The following is a 21,728-nucleotide window of genomic DNA, read 5'->3' on the forward strand; positions in this document are numbered from 1 at the left end:
GAAACCGCAGACGCGCTCTTCTGGAAAGCAGGGGTCCCAGACACCCCCTCAAGATACGTAGGTGGGGCCGCCCTGGGGGTAGAGCTGCAGTGGAGCCTGGGCCTCCCTGGGGTAGAGCTGCAGAGGAGGCTGGGCCGGAGCAGGTGTGTGGCACTCCAGTTCTCAGGCGTGAGTTGTGTTATGCCCAGATAAGTAGCTCCCCAGGAAGCCATCAGCGACCAGATCACACCAAAATGCAAAAGCAAGGTTTATTTTAAAAGTACAAGACATGGCAGGAATTCATCTGACCAGGCGACACAACAGAGGTCAGAGGAAGGCCCTGGCCTTTGTTTAGGAGCACTTTTAAAGGAAAAAACCACAGGGTTACATCAGCCGGGGCTTACAGCACGGGGCTTTTGGTGATTGGACGGGGCTGTTCTGAGTTTTTCTTATTCGGGGGGGGGGGGTCTCCGTTTGGCTTGGATTCAGGGAGTTACCTCATTTGGTAATCTCTACTGAGCTGCCTTTGGTCTGCTGAGCTGTCCTTGGTAAGCTTTGATATCCCCGGAATGCCTGAATGCCTGCTTTTACAAGGACTCGGGTCTGCTATGGGAAATGGAGGCTGCTTTTTATTTAATTTTCTGTACATGGAGTCACTTTGGCTCTTCAGGTTGCACGTAGACTTCCTTCCACGCGGAAAGTGCTGGGGAGGAAGGGTGAGGCTCCCTTGGGAACCAGGTGCCCCAGATCCGCAGCAGCAGCCACGCTCGTAGATCCTCTGGGTGCCTGCTGGGCTGTGCTGGGGACAGCTCTTTTCTCCCATCTTCTATGTAGTGACCCACCACCCAGTCCTGTCACACAGCTTCCCAGGGCGGGGCATCCTTGAATGTCTTTGTCCATGTTCCTCAAAACTGTCATCAAGGTCATCACCAACAAGGGAATTGAAGGGCCTAAAGAGACAGAGAGAACCAGAGGCAGTGTGAGATCCTGGAGAAGATAAAGGATTAGGTTCCAACACAGGAAATCTAAATAAACCATGGACTAGTTGAGCTAAGTGTGCTGGGAAGAAATGTGCCATATTAACCTACAATGCTAACAGGGAGCTGGGTGAAGGGTCTATAGCAACTCCATGTGGTAACTTCTCATTTGTTCCCTAAAACCATTCTAGAAGTCTATTAAAAATCAGGTAAAATTCGCACATGAGGGCTGAAGACCCTGGATGTCTCCTTACCCAGCACCACCAACTCTAGGGCAACACTGGGACTGCCCAGGCTGACGCTCCTTCTGTGGGCACCAGTAACAACCTGGGGTGTTGTATCCATGGGAGTCCTCCCTATGTCTCACTAGTAACACCCTGCACTGTTGTATCCTGTGAATCCTCCCTCTGTCGGCACTGGTAACACTCTACAGTGTTACATCCGTGGGTGTCCTCCCTATGTCGGCACTGGTAACACCCTGCAGTGTTGTATCCATGGTAGTCCTGATGAATCAGCCTCCTTCTGCAACCCCAGTTCCTTCTCCACCACCTCGTGTGTGGCTTCCCAAGATCTCTGGTTGGTACAAGGAAGATACAGGGGTTTCCTGGCACGGGATCTTCACACTCCCACTCCAGGCTATCACAGAACCTAGTACAGCAGATATGATAGCAATAGGAAAACCCCTTGGAAGAAAATACAGCCTAGAGTTTGGTGGACTAGCAGAGAGAAACCATTTGTTCCTGTTCTCAGGGAATGGGAGGGGCAGAAATAAATTAAGATGAGAGGCCTATTGTTATTTTATTTTAAAATACTTATAATTTTGTTTGAAAGAGGAAGAGAAAGAGGGAGAGATCTGTTGTTTGCTGGTTCACCACCCAAATGCTGGTAATAGCCAGAGCTGCTCTAGGTTGTCAGGAACCTGGAGCTGCAGCCAGATCACCCTCCTGGGGGCAGGAACGAGCACTGAGCCACTGCCTGTCTCCTAGGTGTGCAGTAATGGAAGCCACCTCAGAGGTAGATCTGGACCTAACCCAGGCACTCTGCTGCGGGATTCAGGCATCCCAAGCAGTGACTTAACTGCTGTCCCAACTCCCACCCTATAATTCTGTTGTAAAAATGTGTTAGGCCAGCGCTGCAGCTCACTAGGCTAATCCTCCACCTCGGCACCAGAACCCCGAGTTCTAGTCCTGTTTGGGGTGCCAGATTCTGTCCTGGTTGCTCCTCTTCCAGTCCAGCTCTCTGCTGAGCTCCAGGAAGGCATTGGAGGATGGCCCAAGTCCTCAGGCCCTGCACCCACATGGGAGACCAGGAGGAAGACCAAGAGAGGAATTGTTGGATTGTAAGGTAGTTCCAAGAAACAAAGTATTCCTTCTTTATTGTGCTGAAATTCAAATAACATAAAACCAGCCCTTGAAAGTGTATAGTTTGCTGACTTTTAGTACATTCACAATATGTACAACTTTAGTTTTTTAAAAAATTTAATTTGTTTGAAAGGGTTACAGAACTAGATAGAGAGCAAGACAGAGAGAGAGAGAGAGAGAGAGAGAAAGTCTTCCATCTGCTGGTTCACTCCCCAAATGTCCACAAAGGCCTGCGCCAGGGCTATGCCATGAGCAGGATCGTCTTCCCCATCTCCCGTGTGGCTGCAGGGGACCAGGGACTTGGACCACCTTCTGCTGCTTTCCCAGGTGCATTAGCAGGGAGCTAGAGCAGAAGTGAAGCAGCTGGGACTCAAACCCACGCCCTTATGGGGTGTTGGCCCTGCAGGCTGGGGATTTAATGTGGCGTGTACAGTGCGGGCCCCACATGAACTCTTCTAGCTCCATTGTCATCCCTCCAATCACATGCCCCACACTGACTAAGCTGCTCCAGTCCCCCTTTGCCCTAAGTAACTGCTTGGCTTCCATGGAGTTTGGAGTTCTGCTTCCCTGCATATCACTACGCAGCAGGAACCCGAGGTGCACAGCGGGGCCCTGACGGAGGAGCCCCCGGCACCCGGCAGGCAGCTGGGGCGTCTCTTCCCAGCCCGCATCACAGACCTCACAGGGGCTCCTGGAGGGTGGCCGTATGACGGCTAGCGGCAACCCCACAGAAAGCATGCTTGTTTCAGAGCGGCCGCTAAGCAGTGCCCAGACACCCGTCCCGTCAGACTCCCGGGCACCGGTTCCCGTGTGACCCTTCTGAGCCCCCACACGCAAGGCGTCCCAAGCCCAGGGAAGGACTCGGGGCCTGAGAGGCCGTGAGCGTCCCGTGTGGGATGGACCTCGCCCACCCTGAAATCCGATTTCGCTCGTTTATTCTGTTACTTGGCACAAGCTCCGTGTTCTTGGCTGGAAACGCGGATTCCCACGCATGCGCACTGGGAACTGCATTCATCAGAAACACAGCAAAAGGCTCCATGAGGGCGGGGCAAAGCGGAGGCGGGTGCGGGTCTACATGCGGCCTGAAGGTGGCGCTGTCCCACCGGAGAGCCAGGCGGGATAGGGCAAGGCACAGGGCAGAAGTCCACAGCTGAATAAAGAGCCCCTGATGCCCCCAGACAGCTCCCAGCACCCACACCGTGGGGGACGGTTCCCCACTGTTCCCGCAGAATCTCCTCCTCCCTGCCCCTTAGGGCGTGGCTTCTCTGACCCAGCGCTGTCCTCTCTCCAGGTCACCGCCGGCCTGCAGCCCGGGTCCTCTTGTGGCTGTACCAAGCCTCTGCCAGCAGAAGTCCGAGGCCCAGCAGGACCAAGCCCGCCACGCCCATGCGGATGAGGTTCTCCGGGGTGTGATCCTCGGGCGCTGGGGCTGTGGGTGTGCACGGAGAGGGTCACCTAGGCTCGCCAGACCCAGTAACACAGGACCCCACCTCCCCGCAGCAGCCTGAGCCCTGGGTCAGGACTGTAGCTCACTCACCAGTGGGGTAGCCTGGCTGGGGGTGCGAGGGGCTGCTGGGCTCCGGTCCCCCTGAGAACAGGGACGGGATGGTGAGGAGGAGGAGACCCCAGCCCTCCCCATGGACTCAGCACTGAGGACCCGGGCCCTCGGCCTGAAGTCCTCTGCTGTTCCAACTCCCTGGTGAACTACCCTAGGTCCCCTCCCCACCCAGCCTTCTCCTGTAGACAGCCCTGCACTTACAGGAGGCTAGGGGACAGGGCTGGGGCCCTCACCTGACACCTCGAGCTGCAGGGGGTAGCTGGGCTGGGACAACAGGTAGGGGTCGGTGCTATGGGTGCTGTAGCACCTGTAGGTGCCCCCGTGGGCCGAGGTCACAGGCCCCAGCGTGAAGGTGGCCTGAGCAGCCATGGCCGAGCCCGGGACATGCAGGTGCTGGGGAGGGACACCTGAGCCCACTTTGTGCAGGAGAAAGGTGTCCATCGCCTCCTCAGAGCCACAGCGCAGGGCCACCATTGCTCCCCAGGGCACCGAGGGCCCCGGATGGGCCTGCAGGGAGGGTTTCCTGTACATTCCTGGGAGAGAGGACGGCATGTGGAGGGAGCATCCCGCAGCCGGCAGGGTGTGCAGTTGTTCACCGCTCCCGCGGGGTCAGCGTTCCTGCAACTCCCGCCCCACCCAGGCTCCATGGGCACCGGGCCCCTCACCTGTGACCTGGAGCTCCAGGGGCTCACTGGGCAGTGACCACACATGGGGCTGGCTGCTGTGAGCGCGGTAGCACCTGTAGATGCCCGCATGGGTGCTGTCCACAGGGCCCAGGAGGAAGGTGGCCTGCCACACCCCAGCCCCATGGGAGAACCAGGCTTCCAGGCTGTGTAGGGGGCCGGCTCCGCCCTCCTTCAGCAGATGGACAGTGCGGGCATCATCATACTCTGAGTGACAGGAGAGGGACACGTTCCCTCCTGATGCCACCATGAGGCTTGGCTGGGCTGACAGGGAGGGTGCCGGGAATATCCCTGCAGGGGAGGGCAGAGGCATGTCGGGGGGGGGGGCTGCTGCCCCGTGCACCCCACTTGGCTTCTTTCTGTGAGCTGGTGCCTCTCTGGGAAGGGACACTCCCTTACCTGTCAGCACCAGGGTCAGGGGGTCACTGGGCTGGGAGAAGCCGAGCGGGGTCCAATACACACACCAGTACTGCCCTGTGTGGTAGGAGCTCATGGACATGGTGATGGGGAAGTCAGCCTTGTGTCTGGAGTCCTGCTGAGTCCGCATTTGCCAGGGCATAGGCCTGCCCTCTTTATACATACGATAGAACTCAGCCTGCAGAGACCCCTGGCACCAGATGGTCACAGGGCTCCCCACGGCGACCAGGGGGCCTGGGTCAGCCCAGATGGAGGGCTTGGGGAGGGTCCCTGGAAGGGAATCAGAGCTGCAGACCCCGAGTGATGCCCCTCCCCACCCCATTCCCCAGCTCCACTCCCAGCCCCTCCCAGGCATCACCATCAGCACAGCCCCACTGGGCTCCTTAACCCCTAGCTGCCTGGGCCCCTGGGGCTGAGCCAGGTCAGGGGAGGACTCACTCGCCTGTGCCTTATCCCATGGTGCCCAGCACAGCCCTGGAAGAGAGGTCCCCATGAGAGCTGCTCCCCACTCCCCACCCCTGCAGAGACGCCCAGGCCTGCCCTGGTCCTCTGAGCCCTGGGGTCCCAGCTGGGGCAGGGCACTCTCCCCTCCACACCTCTGAGGGGTCCCATTGTCCCCGTGTCCCCGGCTCACCCAGGCAGAGGAGGGAAGTGAGGGCTGGGGTCTGAGCCCCGCCGCCCATGGTCCCTGTGGAGCAGAGCAGCTGTGAGGGGCGCAGGCCCAGAGCCCGGCTGGAGATGAGCGGGGAGACGTCACGGGTTCCTCATCTGCGGCCTCACAGGAAGTGAGCAGCCCCTCCCCGACCTCCTCCGCTGTGCCTGAGGAAAAGCCCAGGACACAGCTGGCTCTGGGGACAGCTAGGGCCAGGCCTCCGCCTCCGCTGCCCCCTGTGCTGTGCCTGCCCGGCCTCCCTCCCCCGCTCCAAGCCCACCCAGGCGGTGCCCATCATGGGCCGTGCCCAGGAGCTGCCCGGTTTGGGTTCTGGTTCTCCCTGCACAGGCCGGGTGGCCGAGGCAGGCACTTCCCCTTCCCGAGCTGCTGAGTGCAGGTGTGGGGGCTCGGACGGAGGGACGGGGTGTTGGAGGGGGAGGGCTGGATCCCGTGGGGAGGGTGACGGAATCTTCCAGGCCTCTCGGAGCTGATGAGAGCGGATGAAGTCAGACCCTGCAGAGGTGTGGCTGAGCTGCAGCCCAGCTGTGCCTGTGGCAGGTGCAGGAGGGCCCACAAAAGGGGACAGGGGCCTTGGGGTTAGGTCCTGCTGTATGCAGCCTGGCCTGGGTCCCAGTGAGGGGCTTGAGGAGGGGAGGGCAACTTGGGGGGCAGAGAACCCGAGCTCCCTCGGAAACTGAGAGCATGGGGGTGCCATAGCCCCAGGCCTGCCGGGGTCCCATGCCTCACACCCTGTGCTGGGATATTCTGATGGAAGGGGACTGGGAGCAGGGGACTGGGCCCGTGTGCAGATCCACACTCTGTGTGAGGCTCAGGGTCCCCAGCACCTGTGTCCTAAGCCCCCCACCTGATCTGAGCACCTGGGCTCCATGCTCCTGGATGACATGGGGGTGACGCTTCCTGAACGACCTGAAGAGGTGATGTCGTCCCCCAGCGTCTCTGTGGTGGGCGGATGCCCGAGACCTTCCCTCTCTGGGTGGCCCTGGCCACAGCACTCTGGTCTCAGGGTCCTGCAGTGTCCCTTCCAGATTCAGACGTGGGGACAGCACCGTTCTGGTAGGGACCCCTCCTCAGAAGTCCTTAGGAGTGCCCGCCGACCCAGAGGTGAATCAGAAGTGGTCCCGGGTCCCAGACAGAACGGAAGACCCCATCCTCAGCCTTGTTTGGGGGTGGAGGGCAGAGGGCAGGCTCTCAGCTGCCTGCACTGGGGTGGGGGGCCCATGAGAGAACGCACGGTGGCTCGTCACAGCCTCGGGTGTAAAGGCACTGACAGCCATCTGTCCTTTCCTTAGCCCTGCGTCTGGTTGGAGGAAGTCCCCCTCCCAGAAACAGGAGCTGGCACAGCGTGCACTCAGTGGCATTCACAGTAAAGCTGCAGAAAAGGAACGACCCGCACAGCTTCGCCTCAGGAGGAAGCTGGCACCCTGCAGCCTCCAGCCCCGCCAGCCCCAGGGCTCTGTGGGCTCCCAGCCCTGGGTGTTTCTGGGAACGGTGCTATGGGGGGCCCTTTGTGTGTGGCTGCACCTCCTGCCGCACGCATTCTCACTTCACAGCTTCCTGGGGCTCTGCAGTGTTCCCACGGAGCCAGGGACCCACCTCCCTGAGCCCCCATCCCCAGTGCACATCCGGCTCCTGTCCCTGGCTGGCCGTGCTTGGACAGATGCCTGTGTGCACAGTCCCTGGGTGGTTGTCAGGGCTTCCCCCTGGGCCCTCGGCTGTGAGAACGCTCCACAGAGCCTGCACTCAGCACACTGGTGAGCGCTGCCCCTGACCCTGAACCTTGCCAGCACGTGGGGTCCATGGGAGCGCCTGACTCCATGCAGGGGGTGGGCTGCTCCGTGCTGTGCCTACGCTGGGTCAGGTGCTTAGAGGAACTATGAGCCTCTTGCCCCAGTGACTGAACCCTGCACATTCCAGCTGCGTCTCAGGGCTACAAATTTCCCCACACCCTGACCACACTCTGTCTGCTTTGTCTTCGAGAAGTGACCAGTGTGGTGGGTGTGGGCATTATTTTCAGTTCCCTGCCCTTGTGCTGAGTGAGCTGCACCCTTGCTTTTCCTGTTGTGGCTTCCAGATCTTTACACCATGTGTTCGTTGTCTTTCTGTTCCCTTGATAGCTGTCCATGGTGCACAGACTTCTGAAGTTTTGGGGATGATCAAATCAGCCATTTTCCCATTTGTTCCTTGTACTTTTGCCAACAGCTAAGATGCTGTGATGAAGTCTGAGGTCATATTTACCCAGGTATTTCCTTCTAGGAATGTTTAAAAATTTTTTTCAGAGACTGATTTATTTGAGAGGGAGAGACATAGAGAGGAGAGACAGCGACAGATTTCCCACCTGCTGGCTCACTCTCAGGCTGAAGCCAGTAGCTGGGAGCTTCTTCTGGGTCTCCCACGTGGGTGCAGGGACCCAAGCATTTGGGTCATATTCTACTGCTTTCCCAGGCACATTAGCAGGGAGCTGGATCCGAAGTGCAGCAGCCGAGATTCAAACTGGAGGCCATAGAGATGCCGGTGCTGCAGGTGTTGGCTTTACTCCCTAAGCTATGCAGTGGTGGGGTGGAGTCCCCAGCCCCTTAACTGGAAACTCCGGAGAAACATCCAGACACACCCTTAACCCCGCCTCACTGAACTGTGTGGGAAATGCAGACTTGCAGAGTAATCAGCCATCAGAGGAAGCCGGGCAGGCGCCCACACTCTTCCAGGACACCGGGTGCTGCCGTCCACCAGAGCCAACCGTGTTGTGGGGTTTATGTTAGTCGAGCACTGAGAAATCCAGATGACCTTGAACTTTCTGTGCCTGAAGAAACCCTGCACACACTTTCAGTCTTTCACTTCTGTGTGGTCCTCTCAGAGGGCGGAGTCCCACGCTCATCTCGGATTTTACCTTAGAGTTTGATGAGCCACAAGCTTTTTAAAATATTTATTTGAAAGTCAGAGTTACAGAGAGAAGGAGCGAGAGAGGTATCCATCTGCTGGTTCAGTCCCAATGGGCCCTCACAGCCGGAGCTCGGCTGATCCCCAGCCAGGAGCCAGGTGCTTCTTCTGAGTCCCCCAGATGGATGCAGGGGCCTAAGCACTTGATCCATGTTCTGCTGCTTTCCCAGGCTATGGCGGAGAGCTGGATCAGAAGTGGAGCAGCCAGGACTCGAAATGGTACCCACAGGGGATGCCGGCACCTCAATAGGCAGCTTTTATGCATAACGCCACAGTGCTGGCCCAGATCCATTAACTGTGACCTCCCACATCTGAGCCCACGTGTCATCGCTTCCTCTTGTGAGTGCAATTTAGAATCCATCTTGAGTGACTGGAGTCCTGCCCATTTCCTGGCACAATTGCTAAAGGTCAAGGGGAGCGAATCCTGGCCTCACCGCCCTCTAGGTGGGCTCCTGTGGACACTCAGGGCCACTGAGCTGTGTGCGGTCCCTGGAGAGGAACAGCACAGAACCGCACGGGAGCCTGCAGGGCGGTTGGGAGGGCTGTGGGAGGCCGGGGCCCCTTCCCAGAATGCACGTGTGAGCCCAGGAAAGCAGGACCAGCAGCGGCCCTCCCGGGTCCCTGCCCATGAGCAGGATTCCTGCAACCCCAGGTGAGCTCCACCTGCTTCCCACGGCTTCTCACCTCGCATGCCTGGCCTCCCGCCTCCCCCGCCCCCAGGGCACAGTCTCTCTGACCCAGCGCTGTCCTCTCTCCAGGTCACCTCTGGTCTGTGGCCCATGTCCTTTTCTGCCTCCACCAGCAGAAGCCCGAGGCCCAGCAGGACCAAACCCGCCACGCCTATGCTGATGAGGTTCTCCACGGTGTGGTCCTGGGTGCTGGGGCTGGGGGCGTGCACAGAGGGGTCACTGAGGCTGCGTCAGCCCCAGTCACCTGGGACTCCACCTCCCCACAGCTGCCTGAGCCCTGGGTCTCGCCTGTAGCTCACTAACCAGCGCGGGAGCCTGGGTGGGGGTGTGAGGAGCTGCTGGGTTCTGGTCCCCCTGAGAACATGGAGGGGACGGTGAGAAAGAGGAGACCCCGGACCTGCCCCGGACTCTGTACTTCCAGGCCCCCATGTCTGGCGACGCAACTCAGCGTGGCCCTCTGATGAGCCGCCTCCATGTCACCCTGTCGGGCTGCCCTGTGCTGCTGGGTCACCAGGGGAGCCCCACAGGGGCCGGGCCACGCAGCACCCACAGCCTGGTGAGCTTCTCCCTACAGCAGCAGGTCCGGGGCCCATACTGCACCATGGCCTGTGCCCGCTGCGCCCGAGCAGTCTCTGTCCTGGTCTAGTTGCCCACGCAACCCCAGCGGTGTGAGTGAGGCCCATCCTGGGTGGGGCCTGTCCAGTGCTGCATCTACTCTGGTCCCTGTGAGAGTCCGGCCTGGGGCAGCCAGACACGGCGCTGGGCAGACCCCGAGTCCTGTGTGACCCCGTCAGACCCTCTGCAGGGACCACCGAGGGCACTGCTGGGTCAGGAGGGAAGAGGGGCGGGGCTGCACCCTGGCTCCACCCACACCCTTCTCCCTCCTGCCCTGCTGTCCAACCGCCCTCACTCTGGGTGTCTGGCCCAGGAGCCCAGGCCCCTCACCCAATTCCCATTTACGCCTCCTCTCAGCTTCCCTGTGACCTACCCAGCTCCTGCTCAGGCTGCGGCTTCCTCACTGTCACCCCAGCTCCAGGGCGGCACTGGGCTCTGAGCAGCCAGCAGCGCTGAGGCAGACACAGAGGTAGTGCCCCGCGTACACCTCAGCCATGAGAGGGTGGGGAACTTGGCCTTGTTTTCGGGCTCCAGGGGCATCGCTCTGTCCCAGGGCTCTGGGATTCCCTCTCTATACAGACGGCACTCCTGGGCCTCCAGGGTCCCCTGACACCACAGGGACCCAGGCCTCCCCAGGGCGATCACAGAGCCTGGCTCAGCCCGGAGGCTGGGTCTGGGGAGGGTCCCTGGAAGGAAACCAGAGGGTGGGTCCCAGGACCACGTCCCTCGCAGGCCAGGACCCTCCCAGACGCCCTCCTCACCAGACAGGGCTGCTGTCCCCACCCCAGCTGCCCGGGGTGGCCCTTGTCCCATGGGGGGGGGACCCGGCACAGTGTGGGCACGCTCACCTGCCTGCACTCGGTCCTGGGGCCCGCACAGCCCTGGAGGAGAGCTCCCCGTGAGAGGGTTGCCCCTGCCCCTGCGCAGGTCCTCTCCTCCCCGGGGCTCCTGAGCCTGGGGTCTCCAGGGAGCAGGGCCTGGCTGTGGGTGGGGGTGTGGGCGGGGTCCGAGCAGGGTCTCCCCTCCCCATCTTCCAGTCTCCCCAGGCAGAGCAGGACCACGAGGGCGGGGTCATGGCGTGCTCTCCACCTGCTCCGGCACAAGGCCCGCGGCACGGACACACACCGGGTGTGGACGCTCGGAGGCTGGGTCCTCCCAGCATCGCAGGGCTGTTCCGCCCGCAGCCCACAGGAAGGGGCAGCGCCCCCACCCCAGCCAGGCCCTCAGTCCCCAGGATGGGGGCACAGGCGCCCTGCAGGGATGGGGCCCCGCCCCGCCCTGTCAGCCGGCTCCGCCCTCCTCTCCCAGGGCCAGGACCCAGCACCAAGGACACGGGCCTCCCGGAGCCGCCCCTCAGGTGGGCTGATGCGCCCCGGGGTGGGGTCGTCCCGCCCTCAGCCCCTCCTGGGGGGTCGCAGCCCGGCCACTTCCGGAGGACGCAGGTGGGCACAGACCCGCTCCCGCCCGGCCCGGAGGTCCCGGGCCCGACCCAGGGCGGGGGAGGCCCGGACGCCCCTTCCGCCGCGGACGCCGCTCCCACGCCCCTCAGCCACAGCTTCCCCTGACCCGACCACCCCGCTGCGGGGCCCTGAGGCCTCCCAGGACCTGCGCCGCCCCCTCCCTGCCGCCTGCCCTGACTCCCGGGGGAGGCGCCCTCACTGCGTCCCCTCACACACCCCTCTGCCCTGAGCCTCAGCTTCCCCGTGTGGGCGGACACGGACTCGCCTGAGGCGGCCTCGCGCACACGCACATCGACTCTGGACTGCGCATGCGCATGTCAACAAGGGATTGCGCAGGCGCACACCGCCACTGGCCTCAGGGACAGCCTGACACGTGACTGTACATGCGCACAAGACAGGACTGCGCATGCGTATGATGACACGCTACCGCGCAGACCTACGCCGACATGCTGCGCTCACACGTCACTGAGGGGCTGCGCGCTGCTTTCCGCTGTCTCAGTAGAGGAAGAGTGCGGGTCCTTGTAGGAAACGTGAACCTTGACTGCTGCCTGCGCGGCCCTGCAAGTCCTCACCAGAGCAGGTGGGCGAGAAGAAGCCTCAGAAGCGTCCGAATTGGGAAGGAAGAAGCCATGTCGGTTTTCTTGGCTGATGACGCCATCTTACCTAAGACTGCCTCTTTTTGCTGATGACGTCATTTTACCTAAAGACAACCCAACGTCTCAACCAGAAACTGCCCTCTCTGGTCACCAAGAGGTCTCAGGATCGCGGTCCACACACGAACTCCCGTCAGCGCTCCAAGGGAGATCCACACAGCTCCACTTAGCAGAGCCCAGACCTCCAGCAGCCTGGAGTAAAACAAAACTCATGATTTACATGGAAACACAAAAGCCCCGAATATTAAAACCACCCTGAGACTAAAGCCCCAAGCCGAGGTATCTCACAGTCTGATTCAAGACACACGACACAGCTGCGGTGTCCACACAGCATGGCAGCAAATACGAACACACGGGGACATGGGACAGCAGAGAGAACGCAGACGGACGGTCACTGTTACAGTCTACTGGTTTCTACAAGGGCATCGAGAACGCACACTGGGGAAGGAGAGGACCTGCGGTGTGCTTTGAAAACTGTTTCCATCTGCAGAAGACAGAATGACAGCCCTGTCTCACCGTGTGTGCAAAAGTCATGGCATTTTTATTGTTAGCCACCAAGGATGAATACATGTTTGAGGACTTAGATACGCTCCCTCTGGTCCGCATACAGACGTGGGTCAAAACATGACACGTATAAGTAATATTGGGTCACTTAAATATCTCTAGGTCATACCACAATCATTTTAAATTATGTGAAAGAGAACTACGTGAAACCTGAGATAATGAAACTCCTTTTAGAAAACAGAGGGGAACGCCGTGACGGCGTCTGGGCAGTGATTGGTTGGCTGTGGCCACAGAAGCACAGACAACAGAAGCAAAATCCCACGGGTGGAGGAGGTCAATGCGGGGCAGCTGCTGGCGATGCTGGCATCCCAGTCAGAGTGCTGGCTTCCGGCCTGGCTGCCTCGCTCAGACCCAGCGTCCCGCTGATGGGCCTGGGAAGGGAGCAGGAGACAGCATAGACTCAGGCCCTGTCACCTGCGAGGGAAGCAGGATGGAGCTCCAGGCCCCTGGCTGAGCATGCGCTGTTGCAGCCTTTTGGGGGACTAAGTCACAGAAGGAGGATTCCTTCCCCTCTCTCTCTCTCTGCCTTCATATAAATAAATGATAGATTTAAAAATTGGAATAATTTCAATTAAAACGTGCTTCACAGCAAAGGAACAGTCAGGAGAAGCAGAGGGAGACCCAGAGTGTGGAGAAAATATTCGCAGGTTACACAGCTGTTAAGGGGTCACTTCAAAATACAGAAGGAATTCAGCAACTCATGCCAAGAAACAGGCTGCGCATGGGGGCAGTGGGCAAAGGACTTGCATTGACGCTCTGGAGAGAAGATGTGATGACTGACAGGTGGATGCAGAATCTCCCAGACAAAACAGCTTTGTCTGTGTCTGATGAGCTGTGACTTCCGGTAATGTATTGAACACCATCGATTCTTTAGTATCAAGCGACCGGTGCCTGCCTTCACCACCAACAACCAACCGGTGTGCTCATGTCCCCTGCATTCCCCTCTCCGTATAGGAACGAGTATTCTTTGTGAGCATTTTCTTGGGAGTCTAAGTTTACGAGAGTATCCGTCCCAGGATTTCCCCATATGACGGTTTTTATCTCTGGTTTTGATAGCACTTTCTCCTTGCCTGATAAAACGTTCCTTTTTCCTGTCCTTGGGAACAGTGTATGTAAATTTGGGCATGTGTGGGCAGCATATGTATGTGTGTTTTCTAACTGCATGAATATGTGGGAGGGATTCCCACAAAACTTTGTCGGCTGGTGTTTTCACTGAGGGAGAATGTTGGATTCCCGAGTCATGGCGTCGTCAGGTGTCTCAGGCACGTTTTGGTCAGCCACAGTCGCCTGTATGCTGGCGCCCACAACATTCTAATGAAGCTGACCGCTGCCGACCTCATTGTACTGTTGCTGCGCGGCTTCTGCGGGCAGAGTCCTAGATACGCAGATCTGCACCACCTCAGGAGGATGCCCGGTCCCCGGTGGATATTCTCATAGGAATACAGCAGCGAGCTCTGCCTTTCCCAGCCCAGGAGTGAACGGCAGAGTTCAGAGCCCAGAGTGAAGTAGGTGCCATTCTGCAGGTGTGTGCTGGGACTCCTTGATGTCCCATGACCAGACTCACCCGGCACAGGGTTCCTAGAGCCTATCCCCACCATTACAGGACACATGGATGGATTTAATGCACACAAGATGAATGCCACACACTGTAAGGCTGCAGAGTTCTCAACATATGGGCCTGAAATCACTGTGCTGTTTTGTGCTGTGTTATTTGTTCTGAAAGCGTGTGTAGGATCTGTAGTGCTGCCTCCTGCTTCCCTCACCATGGAAGTGGGTTCAACTGGGTTTCTTTGCTGGTCCTGGTGGTTGGGGCTAGCGATTGCCGTTTGTGCTGCCCAGAGTTAACCTTCTCCTCTGTCGTGTTCTGCTTGTCCTCACAGGTAGCTGCCACTATCATAATATTTCCTTCTGTGTACTCTCATGGGGAATAACTTAGTATTCTTTTGAAGAATTCTTGTTCTGACCCTATGTTCATTAATTTTTTTGGTCTTTTTTCTTTTTTAATATATCCATTGGTAATTCTTGAATACCCAGCTTCACAGTTTCACATGTAATGCTAACATCCTCACTCACCTGAAAACATGGTCTGGGGCTGGTGCTGCGGCGTAGCAGGTGAAGCCACTGCCTGAAGTGCCGGCATCCCATATGGGCACCAGTTTGAATCCTGGCTGCTCCACTTCCAATCCAGTTCTCTGCTGTGGCCTGGGAAAGCAGTAGAGGGTGGCCCAAGTCCTTGGGTTCCTGCACCCTCATGGGAGACCTGAAAGAAGCTCCTGGCTCCTGTCTTCAGATCAGATCAGCACTGGCCATTGCAGCCTATTGTGGAGTGAACCAATAGGTGGAAGACCATTCTCTCTCTCTCTCTCTCTCTCTCTCTCTCTCTCTCTCTCCCCCTGTCTCTCCTTTTCTCTCTGTGTAACACTGATTTTCAAATAAATAATCTTAAAAAAAAAAACAAACATGATGTCACTTCTGTTTTCTCAGATTTCTCACTGATGGTTGAGAAACCTCTTGCTTTATTTCCAAAACTGAGACATGAGTTGTCTGTGGCCACAGAATCATGTGTGTCCCAGGGTTCCCCATCTCTCCTGCTGGTGTACAGGAGGGGTCCCCATGGGCAACTCCTGTACCCTCCATGCAGTGAGGGATCGGGGTCCTTCCTGGCAGGGATCCAGGGCAGTGAACTTGTTGGGCTCAGGCAGGGCTCTGACCAGAAGGAAGCTTGGCAGCTGCCTACTGTGTGGGCATCAGAGTACACAGCTGGGCATAGGTCACATTCAGGGGTGCCTTGGGGGCTGAAGCCTGGTGAGCAGAGAGTGAGAGGGAAGCTACACAGCTGGGGGCAGGGTGCTGGGGGGCCAGGACCCAGGTGATGGTGCACCTGCCCGTCCTCTTCTGCTGGCCTGTCCTTCCCCCCTGGCAATCCCCTGTGCAGGTGGGAAAGGGAGAGGTCTCCTCCCCCCTGGAGTCTGCGGGGGTTCACCTGGGCATATGTCACTCCCTGGGGGGCTTCACCCTGTAGGCTCTGCTGGGAAGAGACAGTAGGGGGGAGCTCCCTGATTCCACTCTGGACCCTTCAGGCAATTTTACAGCTGTGGCCAGAGTGACCACCTTAAAATGTGTGACCCTCTTGGTGGGGTCTTCGGAGGATTCTGAAATCCTCTGAGGGTCTGGACGCTGCCTCTCCCGGTCACAGCCGAGCTGAGACAGGAAGCAGTAAGTCAGCGAGGACCCTCTCAGGACACTCATGGGGACACCAACACCCTCTGGGCAGAGGCCCCTGGGACCTACTTGCTGCTGAGATGGCACTTGTGGGTGGGGGGCTGGAACCCCCACAGGAACCTGAGACTGAGGACAGGAGACAGGTGAAGGTGGGGGCTTCTCCTGTAGCCCCCCACTCCCAAACTCTTCTCTTGCATGTGGCCCGCAGCCTCCTAGGAATCTCCCTCACCCTGGACCCAGTGTTGAGGGCTGGGGGGTGGTGGGTTGGCCTGCCCTCTAGGGATGAACCTCCTAGATGACCCCCCAGAGCCCCTTCTGGGACTCCAGGATCCCCTGACACCACAGGGCCCCAGGCCTCCCCAGGGCGATCACAGAGCCTGGTTCAGCCTGGAGGCTGTGTCTGGGGAGGGTCCCTGGAAGGAAACCAGAAGCTGGGTCCCAGGACCATGTCCCATTACAGGCCAGGATGCTCCCAGACACCCTCCTCATCAGACAGGGCTGCTGTCCCCACCCCAGCTGCCCGGGTGGCCCTTGTTCCATGGTCAGGGGGGGACCCAGCACAGTGGGGGCACGCTCACCTGCCTGCACTCGGGTCCTGGGGCCCGCACAGCCCTGGAGGAGAGCTCCCCATGAGAGGGTTGCCCCTGCCCTTGCGCATGTCCTCTCCTCCCCGAGGCTCCTGAGCCTGGGGTCTCCAGGGAGCAGGGCCTGGCAGTGGGCGTGGGTGGGGGCGGGGTCCCTCCCAGACCAGGATCTCCCTTTCCCGTCTTCCAGGCTCCCCCAGGCAGAGCAGGACCATGAGGGTGGGGGTCATGCCATCTCTTCTCCGGCCCCAGCACAGAGCCTGGCAGGACGGACACATACAGGGGGTGGCGCTGGGAGGCTGGGTCCTGGCGGTCATGGGGTTGTGCCATCAGCAGCCCCACAGGAAGAGGAACTGACCCTCTCCCCCACCCAGGGGCTGGAAGCATCCTCGCCCAGGCTCTTTCCACCAGCCACAGCCCTGGCCACACTTCAGTTATTTCCTGATGACCCTTAGTACATTAACAATGTTGTACATTAACTCTTCTTTATTAAAAGAATATTTATTTACTTGAAAGAGTTACAGAGAGGGAGGGAGGGGGGGGAGAGAGAGAGAGAGAGAGAGAGAGGGAGAGGTCTTCCATCTGCTGGTTCACTCCCCAAGTGGCCACAAAGTGCAGAGCCAGGGCTATCTGGGGCCAGGAACCAGGATCTTCTCCCCATCCCCCCTGCGGGTGCAGGGACCAGGGACTTGGACCACCTTCTGCTACTCTCCCAGGTGCATTAGCAGGGAGCGGGAGCGGATGTGGAGCAGCTGGGACTCCAACCCTGGCCCCTATGGGATGGCAGCCCTGCAGGCTGGGATTGAACCTGCACTGCCACAGTGCCGGCCCCACATGAACTCTTCTAGCTCCATGGTCATCCCCCCCCCCCAAATGCCCCACACTCACTAAGCTGCTCCCAGTCCCTCCTCGTCCCTAAGGCACTGCTTGGCCTCCATGGAGTTTGGAGTTCTGCTTCCCCGGGAATCCCTCCCCATGCCCGACTCTGCTCTGCACTCTCAGAGGGCGGGGCTGGCGCTTGGAGAACCCTCGCCACTCGCTCAGTACCACAGCTGAGACCACGCAAGCCCGGGCTGGAAGCTGGGGACATCTCAGTCCAGACTCTGAGCTTTCTACTCGGCAAGGGGGGAGCGCCCAGTCCTGGCACAGTCAGAACCACTAACACAGGGCCTGCACAAGTGTGATTCGCGCTTTGGGACAGGACAGAGGGTGGGGCGTGGGGACGGCACAGTTCCAGGAGCAGGATTCAGCCCGGGCTGCGGGAGGCCAGGAGGCACTGGCAAGCAGCCTGGATTGAGTCATTCAAGCCGCCAGCCCTGAACAGGGTCGCTGCGTCTTGAAGCCCTCTGTTCTCAGCTGGACCCCGACCCAGGGGAGGCGCCCACCTCACGCTGCCTCCCCTTATCCACGTGCTTCTCTGTTAGCCCCTTAGCACCGAGCCCGACTGAGCTCTGTGCAGAGACCGAGGGCAGTGTGCCACGTGCCCCAGGACGGTTGGGAGGCAGACACACCTGGTGCAGGTGGGCCGACGGAGCCGACTTTGTCCATCGAAGCAGGGGAGGACTCCTTGTACTTGGTGCCGTCACCCTGACTAGGAAGTAGCACTGCCTTCACGCGGCAGGAACCCGAGGTGCACAGCGGGGCCCTGACGGAGGAGCCCCCGGCACCCGGAAGGCAGCTGGGGCGTCTCTTCCCAGCCCGCATCACAGACCTCACAGGGGCTCCTGGAGGGTGGCCGTATGACGGCTAGCGGCACCCCCACAGAAAGCATGCTTGTTTCAGAGCGGCCGCTAAGCAGTGCCCAGACACCCGCCCGTCAGACTCCCGGGCACCGGTTCCCGTGTGACCCTTCTGGGCCCCCACACGCAAGGCGTCCCAAGCCCAGGGAAGGCCTCGGGGCCTGAGAGGCCGTGAGCGTCCCGTGTGGGATGGACCTCGCCCACCCTGAAATCCGATTTCGCTCGTTTATTCTGTTACTTGGCGGAAGCTCCGCGTTCTTGGCTGGAAAAGCGGCTTCTCACACATGCGCACTGGGAACTGCATTCACCAGAAACAGAGTAAAAGGCTCCATGAGGGCGGGGCAAGGCGGAGGCGGGTGCGGGTCTACATGCGGCCTATCAGGTGGCGCTGTCCCACCGGAGAGCCAGGCGGGACAGGGCACAGCCACAGGGCAGAAGTCCACAGCTGAATAAAGAGCCCCTGATGCCCCCAGACAGCTCCCAGCACCCACACTAGGGGGGACAGTTCCCACTGTTCACCCGACTTCCCCTCCCCGCCCCCAGGGAGTGGCCTCTGACCCAGGCTGTCCTCTCTCCAGGTCACTGCTGGCCTGCAGCCCGGGTCCTCTTGTGGCTGTACCAAGCATCTGCCAGCAGAAGCCCAATGCCCAGCAGGACCAAGCCGGCCACGCCTATGCGGATGAGGTTCTCCAGGGAGTGGTCCTCGGGCGCTGGGGCTGGGGGCGTATATGGAGGGGTCACCTAGGCTGGCTCACCGGAGTCCACCTCCCCGCAGCAGCCTGAGCCCTGGGTCCGGCCTGTAGCTCACTCACCAGTGGGGGAGCCTGGCTGGGGGTGCGAGGGGCTGCTGGGCTCTGGTCCTCCTGAGAATAGTAATGGGATAGTGAGGAGGAGGAGACCCCGCCCTCCCCATGCACTCAGCACTGAGCACCCGGGCCCACGGCTGGCGGGGGCCATCAGGGGCTCCTGAGTGTCAGAGACACAGAGGGGCAACGTCCAGGGCAGCCTCCCCTCCCCCACACCTCAGCCTGTGCACCTGCTGCTCCACCCTCTTTATCTGTGGTCAACTAAGTCTTCATTATCTTGACACAGCCACCATGGGACACACACACACACGCACACACACGTGTTTCCTAAGCGGTGGTGCTCCACTGTGTTCCACAATCAGTATTCCTAAGTGAGAAGACCTGGAACAACCAGGTCACAGTGTAGACCTCGGTGACTATCGGTAGTTACAAGCTCAGGGACACAACTCACAGTGAACATGGACACAGACAGCACACATCGCAGTGGGCACTGTGCAGGGACGCAGCTACAGACGTGCGCATACTGAAACAGGCCAGGCTGCCCAGGGACCGGGAAGCCAGGAAGTGAGATTTCCCTTCCCTCTGGGCTGATGGGAACTTTGTCAGGAAATCAGAGCCCAACCAGGGTCGGGGGAAGGAGTCCCCGCAGGAACAAAAGCGCCACTGCTGCTCCTCCACTGAGCTGCTCTTCAGGAGAATAAAGGGGCCCAGACCTCCCTGAGGGTTGTCACAGGGGGCGGGGCTTGGGAGCCATTGCACCTGCAGGTCCCCACCCCTCCCCGGATGAGGGCGCAGTATGGGCAGGACTGGGCCTGGCTCTGCCAGTTCTGACCTGAGACGCAGGGCAGGGAGGGCGCCCCCTGTGTCCAGGTGCCCTTGTGAGTGGGAAACAGCACCTCTGCTGTTTCTCACTCCCTGTGACCTCCCCCAGGTCCCCTCCCCCAGCCCAGTCCTCCTGTGGGAACAGCCCTGCACTGACCATGAGGACTGATGAGAGAGGGCGGGGCCCTCACCTGACACCTCCAGCTGGAGGGGGTCACTGGGCAGTGACCACACATGGGGCTTGTTGGTGTCAGCACGGTAGCACCTGTAGATGCCCCTTTGGGTGCTGTCCACGGGGCCCAGGAGGAAGGTGGCCTGCCACAGCCCAGCCCCATGGGAGTATCTGGCTTCCAGGCTGTGCAGGGGGCCAGCTCCACCCTCCTTCAGCAGATGGGCAGTGCCCGCCTCATCTGAGCCACAGGAGAGGGACACGTTCTCTCCTGACGCCACCACGGGGCTTGGCTGGGCTGACAGGGAGGGCGCCGGGAACATCCCTGCAGGGGAAGCAAACCAATGTCTGGGGGGCTGCTGCTCCGTGAAGTCCATGTTTCTTCTTCTGTGGGCAGGGGAAAAACCTTACCCGTCACCACCAGGGTCAGGGGGTCACTGGGCTGGGAGTGGCCGAGCAAGGTCCAATACACACAACAGTACTGCCCTGTGTCATGGGAGCTCATGGACGTGATCACGGAGAAGCTGGCCTTGTGTCTGGAGTCCTGCTGGGGCCTCGCTTCCCAGGGATGACGGCCGCTCTCTGTATACATATGATAGACCTCAGCCTGCAGAGACCCCTGGCACCAGAGGGTCACAGGGCTCCCTATGGCGACCAGGGGGCCTGGGTCGGCCCAGATGGAGGGCTTGGGGAGGGTCCCTGGAAAGGAATCAAAGTTGCAGACCCCGGGTGCAGCCTCTCTCCCACCCCATTCCCCAGCTCCACTCCCAGCCCCTCCCAGCCATCACCATCAGCCCAGCCACCCTGGGCTCCTTAACATGAGCTGTCTGGAGCCCCCGGGACTGAGCCAGGTCAGGGGAGGACTCACCCGCCTGTGCCCCATCCCCTGGCACCCGGCACAGCCCTGGAAGAGAAGACCCGTGAGAGCTGCTCCCCACTCCCCACCCCTGCAGAGATGCCCAGGCCTGCCCTGGTTGTCTGAGCCCTGGGGTCCCAGCTGGGGCAAGGCACTGTCCCCCCCGCACCTGTAGGGGTCCCATTGTCCCCATGTCCCCAGCTCACCCAGGCAGAGGAGGGCAGTGAGGGCTGGGGTCTGAGCCCCGCCGCCCATGGTCCCTGTGGAGCAGAGCAGCTGTGAGGGGCGCAGGCCCAGAATCCGGCTGGAGATGAGCGGGGAGACGTCACGGGTTCCTCATCTGTGGCCTCACAGGAAAGGGGGCAGCCCCTCCCTGACCTCCCACGCTGTCCCTGAGGACGGGACCCAGGAAGCAGCGGACACTAGGGACAGCTAGGACCAGGCCTCCGCCTCTGCTGCCCCCTGTGCTGTGACTGCCCGGCCTCCCTCCCCTACTCTACCCCCACCCCTAGAGGAGTCCACTTTCTGTCCAGTTAGGGTTCTGGTTCTCTCTGCACAGGCCGGGTGGCCGAGACACACACTTCCCCTTCCTGAGCTGTTGAGTGCAGTTGTGGGGGCTGGGGTAGGGGGAGGGGAGGGGAGTGGGAGGGCTGGATCCCGTGGGGAGGGTGACGGAATCTTCCAGGCCTTTGGCGCTGACAGGGGGATGAAGAAGGCACAGACGCTGCAGAGGTGTGGCTGAGCTGCAGCCCAGCTGTGGCTGTGGCAGGTGCAGCAGGGCCCACAAAGAGGACCCGGCCTTGGGGTGGGGTCCTGCTGGGAGCTGGTGGGCCCAGGGCCTGGCGAGCAGCTATGAGGAGGGGAGGGTGTCTGGGGGCAGAGGCCCCGAGCTACCCTAGGAACTGAGAATATGGTGGTGCCCTGACCAGCCCAGCCGGGGTCCAGTGCCGCACACCCTGTGCTGCCT

The 21,728-nt window shown here is 60.1% G+C and overlaps 1 protein-coding gene across 4 annotated transcripts; it reads right to left on the reverse strand.

Annotated features, from left to right (window-relative positions):
* Window positions 1-234: 234 nt before the first annotated feature.
* On the reverse strand, window positions 235-21,209 carry LOC127486108 (leukocyte immunoglobulin-like receptor subfamily A member 5). 4 transcript variants are annotated; one of them, XM_070067703.1, is made up of 7 exons: window positions 5,610-5,967; window positions 5,414-5,449; window positions 4,541-5,245; window positions 4,109-4,408; window positions 3,855-3,905; window positions 3,588-3,746; window positions 235-929 (listed from the first exon to the last, which is right to left on the reverse strand). In XM_070067703.1, the coding sequence occupies exons 1-6, from the start codon at window positions 5,656-5,658 to the stop codon at window positions 3,610-3,612; spliced, it is 1,278 nt and encodes a 425-aa protein (XP_069923804.1). In that variant the 5' UTR covers window positions 5,659-5,967; the 3' UTR covers window positions 235-929; window positions 3,588-3,609. The 4 variants fall into 4 exon arrangements, with proteins under 4 accessions (XP_069923804.1, XP_069923803.1, XP_069923806.1 ...); XM_070067705.1 differs by lacking the exons at window positions 235-929; window positions 3,588-3,746; window positions 3,855-3,905; ... (2 more) ...; window positions 5,414-5,449; window positions 5,610-5,967 and adding exons at window positions 18,320-18,406; window positions 18,667-18,824; window positions 18,921-18,971; ... (2 more) ...; window positions 20,774-20,809; window positions 20,968-21,209; XM_070067704.1 differs by lacking the exons at window positions 235-929; window positions 3,588-3,746; window positions 3,855-3,905; ... (2 more) ...; window positions 5,414-5,449; window positions 5,610-5,967 and adding exons at window positions 18,320-18,406; window positions 18,667-18,824; window positions 18,921-18,971; ... (2 more) ...; window positions 20,774-20,809; window positions 20,968-21,209.
* Window positions 21,210-21,728: the final 519 nt, after the last annotated feature.

This window comes from Oryctolagus cuniculus, unplaced genomic scaffold (genome assembly GCF_964237555.1).
Source record: "Oryctolagus cuniculus unplaced genomic scaffold, mOryCun1.1 SCAFFOLD_135, whole genome shotgun sequence".
NCBI lineage: Eukaryota > Metazoa > Chordata > Mammalia > Lagomorpha > Leporidae > Oryctolagus > Oryctolagus cuniculus.

Bases quoted from the DNA above. Each gene is read 5' to 3' on its own strand.
- LOC127486108 (XM_070067703.1), bottom strand. From the start codon at position 5,658: ATGGGCGGCGGGGCTCAGACCCCAGCCCTCACTTCCCTCCTCTGCCTG. The intron at 5,246-5,413 runs GTGAGTCCTCCC...ATTCCCTTCCAG, and splicing joins ATGGGATAAGGCACAGGCGA to GGACCCTCCCCAAGCCCTCC. The intron at 3,747-3,854 runs GTGAGTGAGCTA...GCACACCCACAG, and splicing joins CCAGCCAGGCTACCCCACTG to CCCCAGCGCCCGAGGATCAC.